This window comes from Thermobia domestica, chromosome 6 (assembly GCF_964235325.1).
Source record: "Thermobia domestica chromosome 6, izTheDome1.hap1.1, whole genome shotgun sequence".
Taxonomy (NCBI): domain Eukaryota; kingdom Metazoa; phylum Arthropoda; class Insecta; order Zygentoma; family Lepismatidae; genus Thermobia; species Thermobia domestica.
This window is the reverse complement of record NC_137459.1, coordinates 53726940-53743991: the sequence shown is the minus strand read 5'-3', so window position 1 is coordinate 53743991 and position 17052 is coordinate 53726940. Positions and strand designations below refer to the sequence as shown.

At 35.6% G+C, this 17052-nt stretch overlaps 1 protein-coding gene across 4 annotated transcripts in view; it reads left to right on the top strand.

Moving 5' to 3' along the window:
* LOC145687997 (TBC1 domain family member 2B-like) overlaps positions 1 to 17052 on the top strand; it is a 99359-nt gene that overhangs the window by 57501 nt on the left and 24806 nt on the right. For all 4 annotated transcript variants that reach the window (XM_081761655.1, XM_081761656.1, XM_081761652.1 and 1 more), the window contains exons 9-10: positions 514 to 675; positions 3032 to 3119. In XM_081761655.1, the coding sequence (XP_081617781.1) occupies positions 514 to 675; positions 3032 to 3119 (250 nt within the window). The remainder of the gene's footprint in view (positions 1 to 513; positions 676 to 3031; positions 3120 to 17052) is intronic.

Genomic DNA, 17052 nt, shown 5'->3' with positions numbered 1-17052 from the left:
GGAAAACTTTTACACAATGCTTGATTGAAATTCATTGTTCTGCATTGAATCTGTATGAGATGGGATTGTTGTTGAAAGTAGGAACCGTAGTACATCGCGGGTTACTATTCATGGCAAGCATCCTCACTGGAGAAACTGGGACTACACGCACAGAAAGCAGCTTTAGTCACGAAGTTGCGCTGTATGTAAAGTGAAAAGTGACTTGTGTTAAATCTGTTAATTGCTGTAATTAGTATCTAGCTGCTAAGTATTTTTAAGAAAGAAAAGAAAATTGTTTTTAAAATGGAAAGAAATTATGTCATGTTTACCCCTTACTTAGATTTAAGGAAATTACATATATATATTTTACTCCCCCCAATTTCTGTCAGAGGAGTGCTTGATAATCAACCGGTGGATATTCGAATAGCAGAAGAACACAAATGTCTCTCTTTATTGCCATTTATAATTCAAAGAAAACATAGAGTGCTTGCGTGTATCCATGAACTTTGATTACAGGTTTCAATTTTATTTCAGAGAAGCTACAGATTGGCAGGCCAAATACTACCAGCTTGAAAGCAAGTATTTATTATTATTAAATGAATTACAGAATCCTGAGAATCATTCAAGTATGAGACTTCGCGAGTTGCTCGCTCAGCTAATGGGAGATTCAGTGTCGGATGGAAAACCTCAGCTACGGTAAGATTTTTCACTCTGACTGAAATTGTAGTAGGGTTGCATGCTATCCTTGTATTTTTGTTGTATTTGCTTTGTTAGAAAGGAAGAAAAAAATAGCATAGACTTCATTTACAATTACAACAGTTTAAAAAAATACAAGTTACATTTTTGGAAGTATAATTTACGCAAACTTTTTTTTTTTTTTTTTTTTTAACCTGTGGTTTCTTGTTTAAACAGTTTTATTTTAAAGCAGTGAAAGTGAGCAAGTGTTAATTTGACAATAACATGAATATCTAATGTAAACTTGAGTTTTTCTTTCTTGATTTTTTCCTACCGTCAACATTTAAGGTTAAGGTTGTGTTAAAAAGACAAGTTTTGCCGATAGATGTCACTACAGTCTCCGTATGTCTCTCATGTATTTTTTTTATCTTTCACGAAAATTCACGATTTTTTTTTTACAAATTGCAACCTACAGACTTCAAATTTTTAGAGGAGGAACTTCATAACATACCAAATGCAAGAATCCGTACTTTTTTTAGAGCATTTTTCATTGTTGAAATGGCTTGATTGTTAAAATGGTTATTCAAACCTTTATCAATGGAACTGTCTCAACAATGAAGAAAATTCTAAATAAAAAATCGGCATGGATTGTTGCCTTCGATAGGTTATGAAGTTCCTTCTTTAAAAATTTGAAGTCTGTAGGTTGAAATTTGTAAGAGAAATCGTAAATTTTCGTGAAAGGTGAAAAATACATGAGAGACATACGAAGACTGTAATGACATCTATCCACAAAACATGTCCGTTTACACCAACCTTAATTAAAGTAGGATATATTGATTGTCAAATCAAAGAAATAAGAAAGAAATAAATGTTTCCAGAGTTTCATGCGAAATAAACTTATAACGTGAATTGTCTTTCAAGTACTGTAGAAAAGAAGGTAATGGAAAACGTATCAGGTAAAATTGACAAACAAGAAAGGCAAACAGTAGCTTAACTTTTGTTTATTTCTATCAATTCTTCTTTATACGCTTTATATTAAACTCCTTATTCATTAATTTAAGAGCCTGACTTATTAAAAATAATGCAAAATTTACTTTTTTTTTTTGGCTTGTTTTTCATAAGTGAAAGGAAATAATGAAATGCAACTTATCACAATCATAGATAATGTTATTCTAAAACAGAAAGTATAAACCTGAAGACTTTTCAGTGTTGCCATCCATAGAAATTACGGTGTTGGCATAATAACAGTTCTACAAAAATCTAAGTTAAGGCAGCGACTAGAGGAACGAATCCAACTGCATTTGATTACACATCATGTTGTTCTGGTATCCTGTGAACTACTTTTTAAATGTATGTTATAACTACTTCGTTTATTACAAACTAAATACAACTATTATTTAAAAAGTAATTCACAGGATTCTAAGACAACATAATACGTAATCAAATGCAGTTGAGTTTGTTCCTCTAGTCGCTGCCTTAAATTAGATTTTGGGGGAAATGTTATTCTGACAACACTGTAATTTCTATGGATGGCAACACTCAAAAATCTTCAGGTTCATATTTTCTGTTGTAGAATAACATTATCTATGATTGTGGTAAGTTGCATTTCATTATCTCCTTTCACTTATGAATAAACAAGCAAAAGAAAAAAATGGTAAATTTTGTATTATTTTTACTGTGTCAGGCTCTTAATGTCTCTGAAAGATGGCTTGTTGTATGAGCTGAAACATGTAAAATTTTGATGTATAGTTTTTCTTTTCATTGTTAATGGAAGTGTATATATGTATAAAGCACAAATTCGAAGAAAATTAAGTAAAGCAAAACTTTACGCATTCTTCATAAAGTATTTATAGAGTGTAAATGTGTACCTTCATATTCTTTTGTACTAGGTTGATTCTCTTTATTATCCACACATTTTGATAAATAAAGCTGCAACACATCGTAGGTTAATGCTGATTATTCGTTCAGCAATTACATCAAAGCAATGTAAGTCTTTATCACCTTTCTATAAATATTAGTATTGAAGCTGACAAGGATATTTCCTTACCGCAGTAACAAAGTTTGAACTTAATGAAATCACTGTGGACATAAGGAAGAAAGAAAAGAGAAGAATTCCAATCAAAATTTGTTAGTTTCAATATAAGATGAAGCTTAAGATATTGTATCACCATTGGAATCCAGCTGTATGACTAATTCCGTCGTGTTTCATCATTTCATGTTTAAGTTAGCAGTTATCTTTATTTACGTGTAACTACGCTTGTAGCCTTTCAGTATCACTTTTGTTGTTTTGACTTACCACGTTTTCTGAAAACATCGTCAATGTTAGTTAAGTATATTAGTGTCTTATTTCTTAGCGTACCTGCGTATTGTGTTACAGAATTCCAACTGAAACTTACGATGAATATGGATTCCGGAAAGAAAATTATGGAAACTTACCTAAGAGCGTGACTGTACATGATTCAAAGGTAACTGATAAATATAGCAGTTCATATGGAGATACTCGTAACCGATAAATTCAACAGTTTATATGTAGTGCATGCTTATTCTTCTCTATCTGCCGAAACTCTTCTCATTATGTAAATACAGTCTTCTTCAGCAGCAATACTAATTCTATGCTAATTGTTTGTCCTCTGTCTTCATTTAGCTAATTGAAGCCTACTTTTCTTTAGTAATTTATATGATGACTACTGTGCTGGGTTTACTTGCACAGACAACTCAGATTTTAGCAGCAACTACTAACATTTTATTCTATATACTCTGCTTTCGTGCGTACATTTCTTCAATGTATGCTACACACTTTCTTTAATTCGCACTTGCTTTGAGTTGGGTAAAACGTGTTTTCACATTATATTCAGCTTTTTGTTCTATGTGACTAATCTTTGCTTCTTGGTATGTAATTTGTACTACTCATTTTTTCAGCATTAAAAAGTTAAGGCTATTTAATATTTCTTAATCTGTTTTCTAATAGTTCTGACTGCTACTTCTGCTGCGTTCTTTCAGGTAACAATAATTTTATGTATACTGTTGTACTTTATCATACTTATTTAGTTCTTTATATTCCTCGTTCATCTGAAAAATTCTAATTATCGGTTAATTCATTCAAATAGTTCACATTAGATCCCATATTCGTTGCTCATCCAATTACTTCTAATAATCGATTACTTCATTTAAATAGTTTACTTTCTGTTTTGTATGTATACCATTTTTTTTTTCTTTAAGTTCCTATGAGTTGTAAAATAATAATGATATATACAGAACTTACGCACATACTTGTCCACGTAGTTAACACTAGCATTTAAGCACATCTCGTAATAGGACACAAGTCTTTAGATCCCAAATTCGTACGTTTAGGATTATTAAACAACCTCTGGGTTAACCAATTCGTTCATTTGTTCTACCAGATTATCAGTGGGAACATCCTTCCGATATTGGCTCCCTCACATAGACATGAGTTCGTCCTTATTGTATATTTCTAGCATTATTTTGCCACAGTATCAGCATTTATGCACAAGCAACGAGTAGTGTTTGGCTTTTCTCTTCTCTCGAGACAGATTTAGCACTTACCTGGTAGCATTCTTCGAGTCCTTTTGAGTAGTAGGACAACACAAGAATTCATGCTCTACCACAGCAAGTGAATGAATATATGTGACCACAACACAGAAAAAAGAACGAAAAATGTTATGTTATGTTATGTTGTGGTTATGTAGTACGTACATAAACATTCTTGCCTGTAATTTGTTTATGTCCCCAGTGAAATTGTTTAAAAAATGTATGTGGCTACCAATTTTCATTTACTTCTAAAATCATATATATTTACACACTGCTGCTCATCAAAGAAATGGAAACACGTGTAATTTGCGGCACGTAAGATGTTGCAGCAGCAGATAATTACGCTTGAGAGTGCATAGGGAGTGTCTGATGTGTTAGGTGGTTATCTGTAGATAGTATGTTAGGCAGGGTAGAACGGAAGTGTGTGTTGAAGTGGGCAGACGCTGGTTATGCAAAATGAGAGATCTCTGTGTCTTAAAAGCCCAGTTGTGGGTGCGCGGTTAATTGACGCAAGTGTATCTAAGGTAACCAGTGTATTAGGCGTCGCGAGGAGTGTTCACTATGATGGTAGCCTACAGAACTGAATGCAAAACATCGGCGAAGGATAATAGTTAATGGAAGAGAAGGCTCAGTGATAGAGATCGCCGAGCATTGAAATGAATTATCACCAAGAATCGTAGAGTGAATACGGTAAAAGTGATTACGGAACTCAATCAGTACCTGGGACAGTCTGTTGTTACAATCACATCCTACGCGAGTTGCATAATCTGAACATCTGCTGTCGGCTTGCAACGTGCAAAGTAGACTAGGAATATAGTCGTTGAGCCAGAATCCAAAAAATAGGTTTTTGGTTTCATCTCTAACGACTTGATGATATGTACCTTTTTGTACTCACAGTGGTCCAAGGTGTTCATCAAATGATGATACCCGGAAATATGTGGTAGCTTAAAGCCGCCATATTGAAAAATGGCTGCCATGTCTCTACATTTACAAGGTTTTGCGCATTTATCTCATAAACGGTTCCTCTTATCGAGAAAATGAAGAGGAATGAAATTGAAGAGGATAAAATTTTGCACATATTATGTTCTTTAAAATTTTTATTAGAACCAATCGATTAGGAGATATTTGCGATTAAAGGAGAAACGACCTTGTTTTAAATTGTAACATTTGTTATTTTCCCTTGAAATATTTTACCAAGATACATATTTCTGAAGTATTTAATATTTGTACTAATAAGTTCCTTCAAAAGTTATTCATGTTAGTCTTCATCTTCACTGCTGTCGTCATCAGATGACGGTCCAGCGTCGAAATCAGTGACTTTTTCGTAGTTGGAACAGGTCTGTATTTTCACATGTCTGAACATCTGAGACTGTTGGAAAGGCACACATATGAAGGAATGGCACATTTTCTTGGGCAAGAACATGACATCAGTTTCAAAAAGCTTCAGGGGCACGAGAACAGTCCATCCATTGTACTCCCAGACAAGATCTTCCCTCACTGTCCGTTGTAGAAATCCAGCCATGGTCCACTGGGGATGGAAGCTCTGGATCAGCTTGTAGACATTTCTTCCAAACGAGGGCTTGGTAGTTTGCTCTTCTTATATGTTGATAGAGCGTGTTCCGACATGGAGGAAGGCTATGAGGTTCAACAGACCCCTTTTTAGCAGAAAATATGCTGTAACGCAATTCATTGATGTTAGTGAACTTTTGCTGTCTAGAGTAGAGCTGGCAAACAAAGAACTCAAGTTGCTTCTTTGTTTCCTCTGGTATTTCAGCTTAAGTTCCAAGAATACTTAAAGCGGTTCTGAGTCTAGAATTTTGAGTCATTATCTTGTAGGCTGCAGATTTCCCCTTGCCTGCAAATGCACTTACTGCATCACACCCAGCAAATGGATGAAGTCCGGGCAATGCTTTACATACTTCGTGACCTAGAAAAGCATTCATCTCACTCATGTTGTAGTACTTTACTCTGTCACTAGATCCACATTTTAGAAATATTGATCCCTTGTACTTTTTCAACTGTTGTTCTATAGTAAATAGTGTAATAACAGCAACATCTGTGTCGACGGAGTTAATAATTATCTTTCTAAATCCCGAAAGAAGAGCATGTTTACGTGAAGAAGAAGTCGGGTATCCGCCTCTTCTTGGAAACATGTCAACTCAGGAGCTTCTTGTGCCAGTTTGCTTGTAATTTTATGGCACTTTTCTTCACAAGTAACATACATATCTCGTGTATTCAGCTGATTGAGATATTGCTCGCCCTGCCACTCTTTACAAATGAAACGTATAAGTTCTTTTTTGTTCTCGTTATCAGATAAAAACTGCTTCCATTTTCGGACTGAATGGGCAGCAGTTATATGTTTCACTTTTATAGAATCACCGACAGCTCGATGTTTTCGTTCGCAACTTTTTATAGACACTTGTCTGTACGTATCAAAGACAACGTGAATTGTCTGAGAAGATACGGATTCTTGTAATATTCTCGAAAAGAGCTTGTCAGCTACTTCGCCAAATGTTTGTAGTCCCTGTGGCAGCTTTTGAACAAGGCACATTCCATCAAAGATGTTAACAGCGTCACTAGGAATTTGCCCATCAGTTGCAAAGTCTTTGGTCAGGATTTCCACCAGTTTGGACTTAGCAGTTTTTCGAATCGAACCATCAGGAGTAGCCAAAGACCATGGAAGAGGTCCCAGAGGGTACGAGAACACACTTCTCATGTCCAACTCTCTTCGACTAGCAATGATTGCCATCTGAGCAAACAGATTTCTTTCCGCCTTGAAAACGAACTCTGTGTTATTCATCTTCACACTCTCTTTCTTCTTCAAATCAGAGAACGTCTTTAGCTTCTGCTTCTTGAGAGGCTTGAAAAATTCTTCTGGTTTTGAGTCTTCAGACAGATGACCTTTCTTGAATTTTTCATAAGCTTTTTGGCCTACCTCATGTGCTGTGACCATGTCTTTGACAATTTCTGGAGATGGCACAGGTACAGTAGATAAACTGATCATATCTATTTATTCGAACGGATTTATCCATTCATTGGTCATCAGGTTTTGTAACTCTGAAACATCACATTCATCTTTTTGGATCCTAGGCAAAGAAAGATCTGGATGTAGCACAGATTGTCCTGAAGAAGAATTGCAGCTTGTTCTTTCACGAACCATGTGAAGAAATGCTGTTCTCATATCAGAGTTTAAATGGTATCTTTCAACTGCTGCAGGTCTTTTGCTGAACTTCGTAGTACCTTTCGTTCCCTGTTTGTCTTTATTTATGTTTTTTCAATATTATTTTCAGAACATTTTAAGATCAATAACTTTTGTTAATTTTATTCCGCTAATTTGAGTAACTATCAACAAGGAAAAAGTAAAATAAGTGTAATATTAGCGGTCATTTTCCAATATGGTGGTCATTAGCTACCCTGTAACTGACAGTATCATGGATAAAAGTCATTCTGGTATTGTGTTAAATCAGAAAATGTATGGTACACCAAGTCCACAGAGATGAAATCATGAAACCTCCTGGCTCAACGACTAATAATGGGAAACGTATTGTCCGGTGAGTCCTCTTTCACGTTATTTTCAACAACAGGCCGTGTTTATGTATTGTAGACATCCGAAGGAGCTTATACTCTGAACTGTCTTCTCTCTGTTGAAAAACTTATGGTGGCAGCCCTATGATGCTGTGGGCCGCAATTTCCTTGTATTTCGTGAGTGCTGTGATTACGCTCACATGATGCAGTGCTGTAAGTATTTTAAGTAACCACTTGCATCTTATAATCCAAATGTTGTTTTTGGCTAATGACAGAAATTTCCAGGATGACAGTGCGGTAATTCACACTCACCGTTCCATGAACATCACGATGAACTACAACTTCCCCCTTGCCTGCCCAAACCATATACCTTAACATCATTGATCAGCTGTGGTCGATTCTAGGGCTTAAACTCCGGAGCAGATCTTCCTCTTATCTTTCCTTATCGTAGCTGAAGGAACTGAGTGCTACATTTCATGCAGAAGAATGGTAAGGGTATTTAGCTGGAAACCATTCATGACTTACATGCCTCCATATCATGACGAATCGTAGGTGTCCTGGAGGCTAACGGTGGTCCCGTGTTTAATTAAATAAGTTGTATTTTCTTCAAGGTGTTTCCATTATTTTGATGACCACCTATATATACCAGATAATAAAAATATAATCACAATACTAAAATTATATACTATAAACCCTTTTGAGAAAATATTTCATTAGATAGAGAGGGGTTGAAATAGGAAGAAGAGAAAAGATAACAGAAAAACGCTGATAAGCATCTGGATGGGCATCATGTTGGAATACAGAGTCACGTAGTGGTGTTTCCAAGCTGCAAGTAGATTGAGTTGAGTGAAGGAAGATAAAACTAATGGGACGAATAGGTCAATAGTGGTGCTTGAGAGCGATTGTATAATAAAATGAATAGAAACAAATGTGTATAATAAGAGTAAAATGATTAAGGAATGAAAATTAATCAATAAATTATTAGAAAGTAATATGAGCAATTAAAATAAATTTAAAAATGAAAATATAATAAATAAAAAATGTAAGATATATAGGCAGAATGATAATCGTACTGATAGGAAAACCCACTCATTTCTTTTTGAGGGACATGCAGGAGTGAAGAAGAATAATTTTTAATATACTTTCCCGTAAAATGTAGTCAGATCTGCTGTTGCGATGGGTTATGTGTTCTGGGACAGGTAGATGGGGCATTTGAGTGCTGTAGGAGTATTGGTGTTTGTTGATGTGAATCGAAAGAGGTTTACCAATGTTGAACGATTCAGTGGGCACATTTAAATGTGTGAATTAGGTTGAATGGATCTCAATTATCGGCATATGGTAGAGAATTGTGATAGGGTGTTGAAATGTCAAACTGGTATCAAATATCAGACAGGTTTTACACATGGGTTTGTTACATTTCTTCGGTGAAAATGTCGGATCTTTCAAGAGACTTGTTATCTTAATGAAGATATGGAGGTCAGAAAGCTTTCTGTAAAGGATTTTAAGGCGGGGCGAGAAAACTTTTTTGTTTTAGGTGCGGTGAGTATAGGGTAAGCAAGATTCATTAGTTTTTGTAGAGAATAGAAACTTATATGATGTTGGATAAGGAAATGGAAGTAGAGGATTGTACAGTGATTTTTTGTTTCGTAGATCGTTTTGTACGACAAATGTTTGTTCTAAGTTGAGGGGGTATTATCTCGGTCGAAGAGTGTTGACAAGAGGCTATTGAGATAGTTGTTTCAGAACGATGTGAAATATATAGGTTCTCCAAATGACCAAAGCATAGGGTAGTTTACATTTGGGAGCGAGTTTTCTTTGAGTGAAATTTTCCAAAAAAGCTTTGTAATTTCCTTCTTCTTCTCCTTCTTTTTTAAGGTTCATTAATAAGTGCAGCACAACATGATTTAATTTTTAAAAAATTGGATTGAGAAAGTTTAGTGCGGTGGTCCGTACTTTATCTTCATTCGTACGATTGCTCTTGTCACTCCTACGAACCTATTTGACTCATTAGTTTTATCTTCCTTCATTTAACTCCATCTATTTATAGCTTTGTAAGACTATCATGAGACTCTACATTTTTACATGACGAACACCTAGATGTGCTTTTCATTTTTTTCTTTTCTCTCTCCTTCTCGAGTGTACATTTTTAGTGTCGTGGCTATGATTTTGCTATTATTTGATATATACAGGGTAGACCATTGATTTGGTACACCCTCGTAACTTTTAAATACAGAACGCTGAAATTTCGTATCGTGGAAACATTGACAGAGTGCATTTGACATACTCAACAATATTACAGTATTAACAGTGTTGCCAACCCATTTTTTTTTAAATGGCACTACGTCATGTTATCACAAATTTCAAGTATACATGTTAAATGAAAACTTTGTCATACTTACTATTCAGCGTCACATATGACAGGCATTATAGTATTATAGATTTCGAAAAACATCCAAACTTTCGAGGCTTTTACAAGAGTAATAACTTAAGTGAGATGAATGGAAGATGAACATCGAAGTACCTTGGTGTCGAATACTACGATCGTCATATGACGTATTCCGATCAAGTAGAAAAAAAACAGCTACAATAAATTGTAAATTTTACTTTTTTCAAAAGACTAAGATAAATATTACCTCCAATTACGTAGATGGTTTTTAATAGACATAAGACCATAACGCCGTTAACAATAGTTTGGTATCTTAAATAATTCCGCAAATATGAAAAACATTGATAAAGATTGCTATACTGCTTAAAATGGCATATTTGTGTAACTTTTTAAAACAATTGTTTCTTTCCTATAGTTCTAAAACAGTACAAAATAGTTTTCGATAGATATATTTACAAGTTATCGTTTTACGTAATTTAAGCAATGTTGCAAACTTCGCCAGTGTTTTACGTTATCTGCACAACGGATTGACATTTGAAATTTCTATATCTAAGCAGTATATATATACAGGGTGAACCTGAAAGATGTGCACAAACTCCGGGAGGTGATTCGTGACATCAAAAGAAGACAAAATCTTCTTTTGCATATTGACGAATTCCGCATCGTGTACGAGTGACAGGGATGCCAACTTGCAATCGAAACGACGTATTGTCATGATTGGAGTTTCGATTCCAAGTTGGCATCCCTGTCACTCGTACAACGCGAAATTCGTCAATATGCAAAAAGACTTTTTGTCTTCTTTTGATGTCAGGAATCACCTCCCGGAGTTTGTGTACATATTTTAGGTTCACCCTGTATATATATAAAGCCTTTTGAAAACAGTTAAATTTTTATCCGTTGTAACTTTGTTCATATTCATTCGAAATACGTCACATCATGATCACAGTATTTGACACTAAGGTGCTTTGGATGTGCATTACACCGTCCGTGGGGGCGCGGTGGCTCAGTGGTAGAGCGTTCACCTCCGGTGCTTGGGATCCCTGGTTCGATCCCAGCTCGCGCCGTGTAGACTTTGTGGTGGACAAACACCGTGCTCGTGGGTTTTCTCGGGGTTCTCCCGTTTCCTTCCACTCTTCATTTCTCATTACCGTCTCCTTTAGCCTAACCGGCATAACCGTGGGACGTTAAACTTAAAGATTTCATTTCATTTTTACACCGTCCGTCTCGATGTGTTGTTACTCTTGTTGAAGTCTCCAAAATTTGGATATTTGTAATATTGTAGTATTCTTAGTTTCCAACACTGAATAATAAATGTAATATTGTATATTTTCGTTTAATATGAAGATTTGAAATGTATAATAACCTGCGTAGTGCCATTAAAAAAATATATTACTTTGTTCGCCTGGGAAAACTGTTAATATGATAGTATAGCAAAATATATTATTCAATGTCCCCCTATCAATATTTCTATTTTGTATAAAATTTCAGCGTTTCGTATCTATTAGTTCAAAATTATAAGAGCGTATCAAGATAAATTGTTCATCCTGTATATAATTATTAAATCTTCAGAGGTATTCACTATCTTACATTGTTCATCCAGTTTTACGAGTCTTGAATGGACCTCTGGGAAGCCTCTGGAAGCCAATGTGTGTAATCTGACTGATGGTCTATTCTCAGATGTTGAAAAAGTACACACTAATACATAAATGAAATAATATTGTTCTTTTCCACTGCTGTTAGTTTCTCGTATAATCGTTTCGCACAATGTAACATCAATCATAAATTCAAGAATAATAGCGAGGAATACCTTTCATGTGTATTATCACTCTAGTGTTGTTATTTTCCGTATCTGTGTTCTTTTAAGTGTCTTTTTTTTTTTTTTCACCTCGTGAAGTTTGTTCATGAAGTTAATTTTGAGTGTTTTTCGTTATCCACCTTCAAAAAGTTTTTGAACTTTTTATTACATACCACTTATTCGTCACACATATACAATTTTATCTCAAATCAAAGTATGATCATAACTTTTATATTTCTGACTTAATACTATCACTGTAAAAAGTTTTGATGCGTTGATATTTTTCCCTTAAAGTATTCTATCTTGAAGGTGGTGGTATTTTTAGTGGTAGATGGTAATTTAATTTGCTAGATTCTTGTGCTTTTTAGTAAAACATATTATGTGCCTTTGACTTTCTTTGCTTATCCGTGCTTATATTAGCCTTAACAGCTTTCCACTTTGCTTATCGCTTACTCCTCAACGCTTACCTTTATTTCAAAATTTTTACATATCGTAATTTAAGTTTCTGCTTAGCTCATATTAGTTTTGCCATTGTGTATGAATAAGTCTAAGAGACATGCTTCTTTCCTAATTACTGTTAAGAATTTGAGCTGCAGTTTATGAAGTTGCTCATTTCGACTTCGTTAGTTATATCTAGTCTAAGGCAGCGTTTCTCAAACTATTTTCAAATACGGATCACTTTTGTTGGCGAGAACGTTCTACGGACCACTCCACGTTTTTCCCTTTTGAAAACAAAATTACATTTGAAAAAAAAAAATGAGCATGGAACACTATATTTTAAAAATTATTATTAATTAAAATTGCATAATTTGATATTGGTATTAATAGAAAGAAATACATAATATTGTTTTAATAATTTAGAAGTACCAAAAATATTTTATAATGCATTTATGTATATACAGGGTGTTTCAAAACAACACAGACAATGTTTAGGAGGTGATTTCTGACACCAGGATAAGACATAAAGTATAGACCAACCTTGGTGGAAGAATGCTTCCTTTCGGAGTTACAGGCTGCCGAAAAATGAAAAAATGAATTTTAAAGGTCCATAGCTCCAAAACTATGGGACCTACCGTAGTCGGGTCAAGACTTCACTTAGGAATTAGTATGTGCATATCAAAATATCCATGTTTCAGAATCTTGCGGTACTTGCACACCAATTTTTATGGATGTGGTTGGTGAGTACTTCAAGTTATATGCCCATATTCAAACCTCCTTTATACAAATTGTTGCGGAAGTACCGTAGGATTCTGAAACATGGATGTTTGGATAGGGCACATACTAGTTTCTAAGTGAAGTCTTGACCCGACTACGGTAGATTCCATAGTATTGGAGCTAAGAACCTTTATTTATTTATTTATTTATTTTTTTTAATAATAACATTTTCGGCAGTCTATAACTCCGAAAGGAAACATTTGTGCATCCAGGTTGATCTATATTTTTTGTCTTATCTTGGGGTCAGAAATCACCTTCCAAACGTTTTCGGTTTTAGAACACCCTGTACAAAATATTAGAACTGTATAATCTTTACGGTGTTTACCTTATCAGAATTATATGATCTATATCTTATTAGAATTGTATTTGTATAATCTATATCCGTTTGAGATTCTCAAATGAAGGGTAAGGGGAAAACACAAGGAATGTCCATGTGTGTGCTTTATCGGGTGCTTTGTCTTATCTGTTGGTGACTCTTGGTACTATTTGACAGTATATGTCATACATGCGTAGATGTCGAAATGTCCATGTAATAAGGGGCAAAAGATATGACTATCCTATTCTTTTTTACGCGGTTTAAAATATAAAAACGCAGTTTTCTCGAAAATGCAGTTTTATGACATTCCTCCTTTTTTCCCCTTACCCTTCAAATATAGTGAGCGATACGCAGCTCACTTGAATTTTATTTTCTCTCTTTCCTTGGACTAATGTTCAATTTAAGATGGTCACAAACCTCGAGGGGCGGCAGACCTCGAGAACAGTTTGAGAAACGCTGGTCTAAGGTTATGCATAAAGTCATTGTCCACAAAAGGAAGGGTGATATGACGCAGTGTGCGTCATTGAAATCTCAGGACATTGCGATGTCGCAGGATACACAACACGCCAAGAAGTTTACTTTGGCACAGTGTACACAAGTTGAAAAACGAAAATTTAAAATTTTTAACGGCAAAAAAATTCATTTTCCTCACCCTCCATTCCCTACTCAAAAACTTTAGTTTTGCCATAACAAGCGATTTTTTCTCATACAGGGTGTTTCAAAACGAATATCGAGGTGTTAAGGCTTTGTAGTATTGATTCCATTTAACGTACAATTATAAATAATATATCAAATGAAAGAACAATTCAAATAGCTTTTGCTACAAGTATTCAATGTGAGCATTATTGTCACATGGCACACATCGAGTCGACAGGCGAGAAAGGCCCATTAACTTCCCGCCGGAATATGGCACAAAACATCCAGTTTAGGGGAGTTTCATTCCAACTGTAACTCTTCGGGATTTGCTAACCTCCAGATGCGAACATTATGAGTGTTCACATCGAGACTTAGGTAAAATGTCGATTCGTCACTGAAGACGACATGATTCAGAAAATGTTCGTCATAGAGCAACATTTCATTTTCAAAGTTGGCACGTAAACGCTAGTCTGTAGGCTTTAGAGCTTGTAGTAACCGCAAACGATAAGGACATAGTTAGAATTCTCTACAGAGACGGTTGCACTGTAACTACAAATTCCATTTTTACCAAATGTAAAACACAAAAAAAGCTTTCTGCTCACTGATCGCTATCTTTGCTACTAAGCGCTTTCTAATGGCAGACAGAGGAAACAATGCATGTGCATGCGTGCCTACAAAACTGTTTGAGTTATTCTTCCATTTGATGATTTTATTTATAATTATAAAGTAATTGTAATAAATACTACAAAGCCTTAAAGCTCCTCCGAATGAGCCTCCCGATATTCATTTTGAAACACCCTGTATTTAATATTTACTAATGGGAGGTATTTTCTCAATTGATATTGAAACCAGAAATGGTTCTGCCACCATTTCGGTTTTAATTGACGGATTAGAGTGGAGATGGAACATATTCTTGGGATGCTTAATTGTTTGCAGAAAACCGCTTCTCGCTATTACCATTTTAACTCTATAGTAATCAACCTTTCAACTGGAAGTGGTTGATTTCTACTACATCCGGTTTAAATATAGGGTTATGACTTTATGAGAAAAGATGGTACTTATTCTTAGAACGCTAAATCGATTCCTTAAAAAAAAAAAAAAAAAAAAAAAAAAAAAAAAAAAAAAAAACACGCTTCTCGCTATTTCTTATCATTTTTGCTATATGTATATTAATAATGAACCGAAAGTTGTAAGATTTCTATCGCTTTTGGTTTTAGTAGAAGGGTTAATTGGTTGAGATTAAATGTATTCTTGGGACGTTTAATCTATTACACAAAACCACTTCTTGCTATCTATTACTTTTTGCTCTGTAGTGATCAACGTTAAAATTGGAAACTGTTGAATTCTACTACTCCCGGTGGATGGATCACCTCCATCCACTACCTCGATTTCTACATTTTTACCCTCTTACATCTTGGCTAAAGTTGGTGGTGGTCCAACAAGTTCTTGAAATTTTGTCTCCGGAGCGGACACAAGAACAGACAGAGTAAACCAAACTCTTTAAAAATGTATTGTATAACCTGTTTTCTTCTCTCGAATTTAGACTCGACAAAGAGAAAATCGATAACATGAAGTTATGTGTATCTGGAAATTCAGAAATAGCCCTCAGGAGTAGTAACCTGTCTCCAGCTCTCACTGTCAGACAGACAACGAATCCCATGGTAGTAAAACTCAGTGGAGCATGAAATAAGCAAGTAGTCCATTGTATTGGTGGGTCACCTCGTCGAGTGTTTGGAAGCGTTCTTCCCGCATATATTCTCTAGCTTGGTTGGATTTGAGTTTAACGTATCTTTCAGCAGCGAGGCCATATGAGATATTAGCCTACAGCTTTAACGTGGGATCTGAACTGCATAAGCTCCCTCCGGAAATCGAACTCGAGTTCCCCACGCCAAAGACGGATACGCTAACCATATAGCCACGAAAAGCTGTCATGTGAACTCAAGCTTGATGCTTTTTTACCAGAATGTAAATCTTGTTCAATTATGCGATTTACGGCTGCGGCGGAACGTGGTACTGTAGCTGCTGTTCTTTGAGACGGTGGGTAGTCTTGAGGCACCAACAAGCGCACTCTTTCCTCCACATCGGAGGTTTTGACACGGAAACCTTTTGTTATACAATGGTTACTTGTTTGTCAGTAACAATAACCACTGTTGGAAAGGACACAGTTATAGCTCTTCAGAAGGGGTCGTAGTTTTCCAAACTGTACGGCTACAGAACAGTAGTCCTTCCTGTCAGTTAACACACAACACTTTCGACTACTCACAGTAACTTTTTGGGCGTGTTCACTTTATACCGTTTGCTAACCTGATGCAGATGTTGGCGAATAGTTCTGCTTTGCAGTTGAATGCTTCTCTCAGTGTCGCACATATTTGTTCACTTTCGGGCTCATATAACCGCTTTAAGTGCGTTGTTGTTTATAGCTTGTAGAACGTGGAGAAATTCTTGATCGTTGTTCTCTTCGCTCATACTTTATCCTTACCGAAGCCTTGGCATATTGTTCTTCCCGTTTCAGTATCGTTTGTTTCGAGTTTAAACTCGTAAAGCATATACGCTCGTGTAACACTGTTTACGGACTACCATGTTTGACTTTCTCTCTCTGACGTCCTCATTTAAATGTAATGACCACAGCCAGCATGCTGCAAGATGAAACAGTTACTAACACATCATTTTCCTGTCTTCCTTTTTTTCTTTCTTCATGAACTGAAAGGTGAAGGGAATGCTTCTAGTGTCACCATCTGCAAATCGGACGGAGATTTTTTGTTATTTAATATACAGGGTGTCCCGAGAGGAAATCAGGTCTTTTTGGGAGGTCATTCCAAGCAAAAAAATTCCTATGATCATTTCCTATTCTAAGCAGTGTGCGAGATTCAGATTGCTAACCCTTTTTGACCTTATTGAATGAAAATATTTATTGCACATCCTGTAGTTATTCTACAGAAATGAGATGCAATGCATTCAAGTGGCCTCTCCAATATT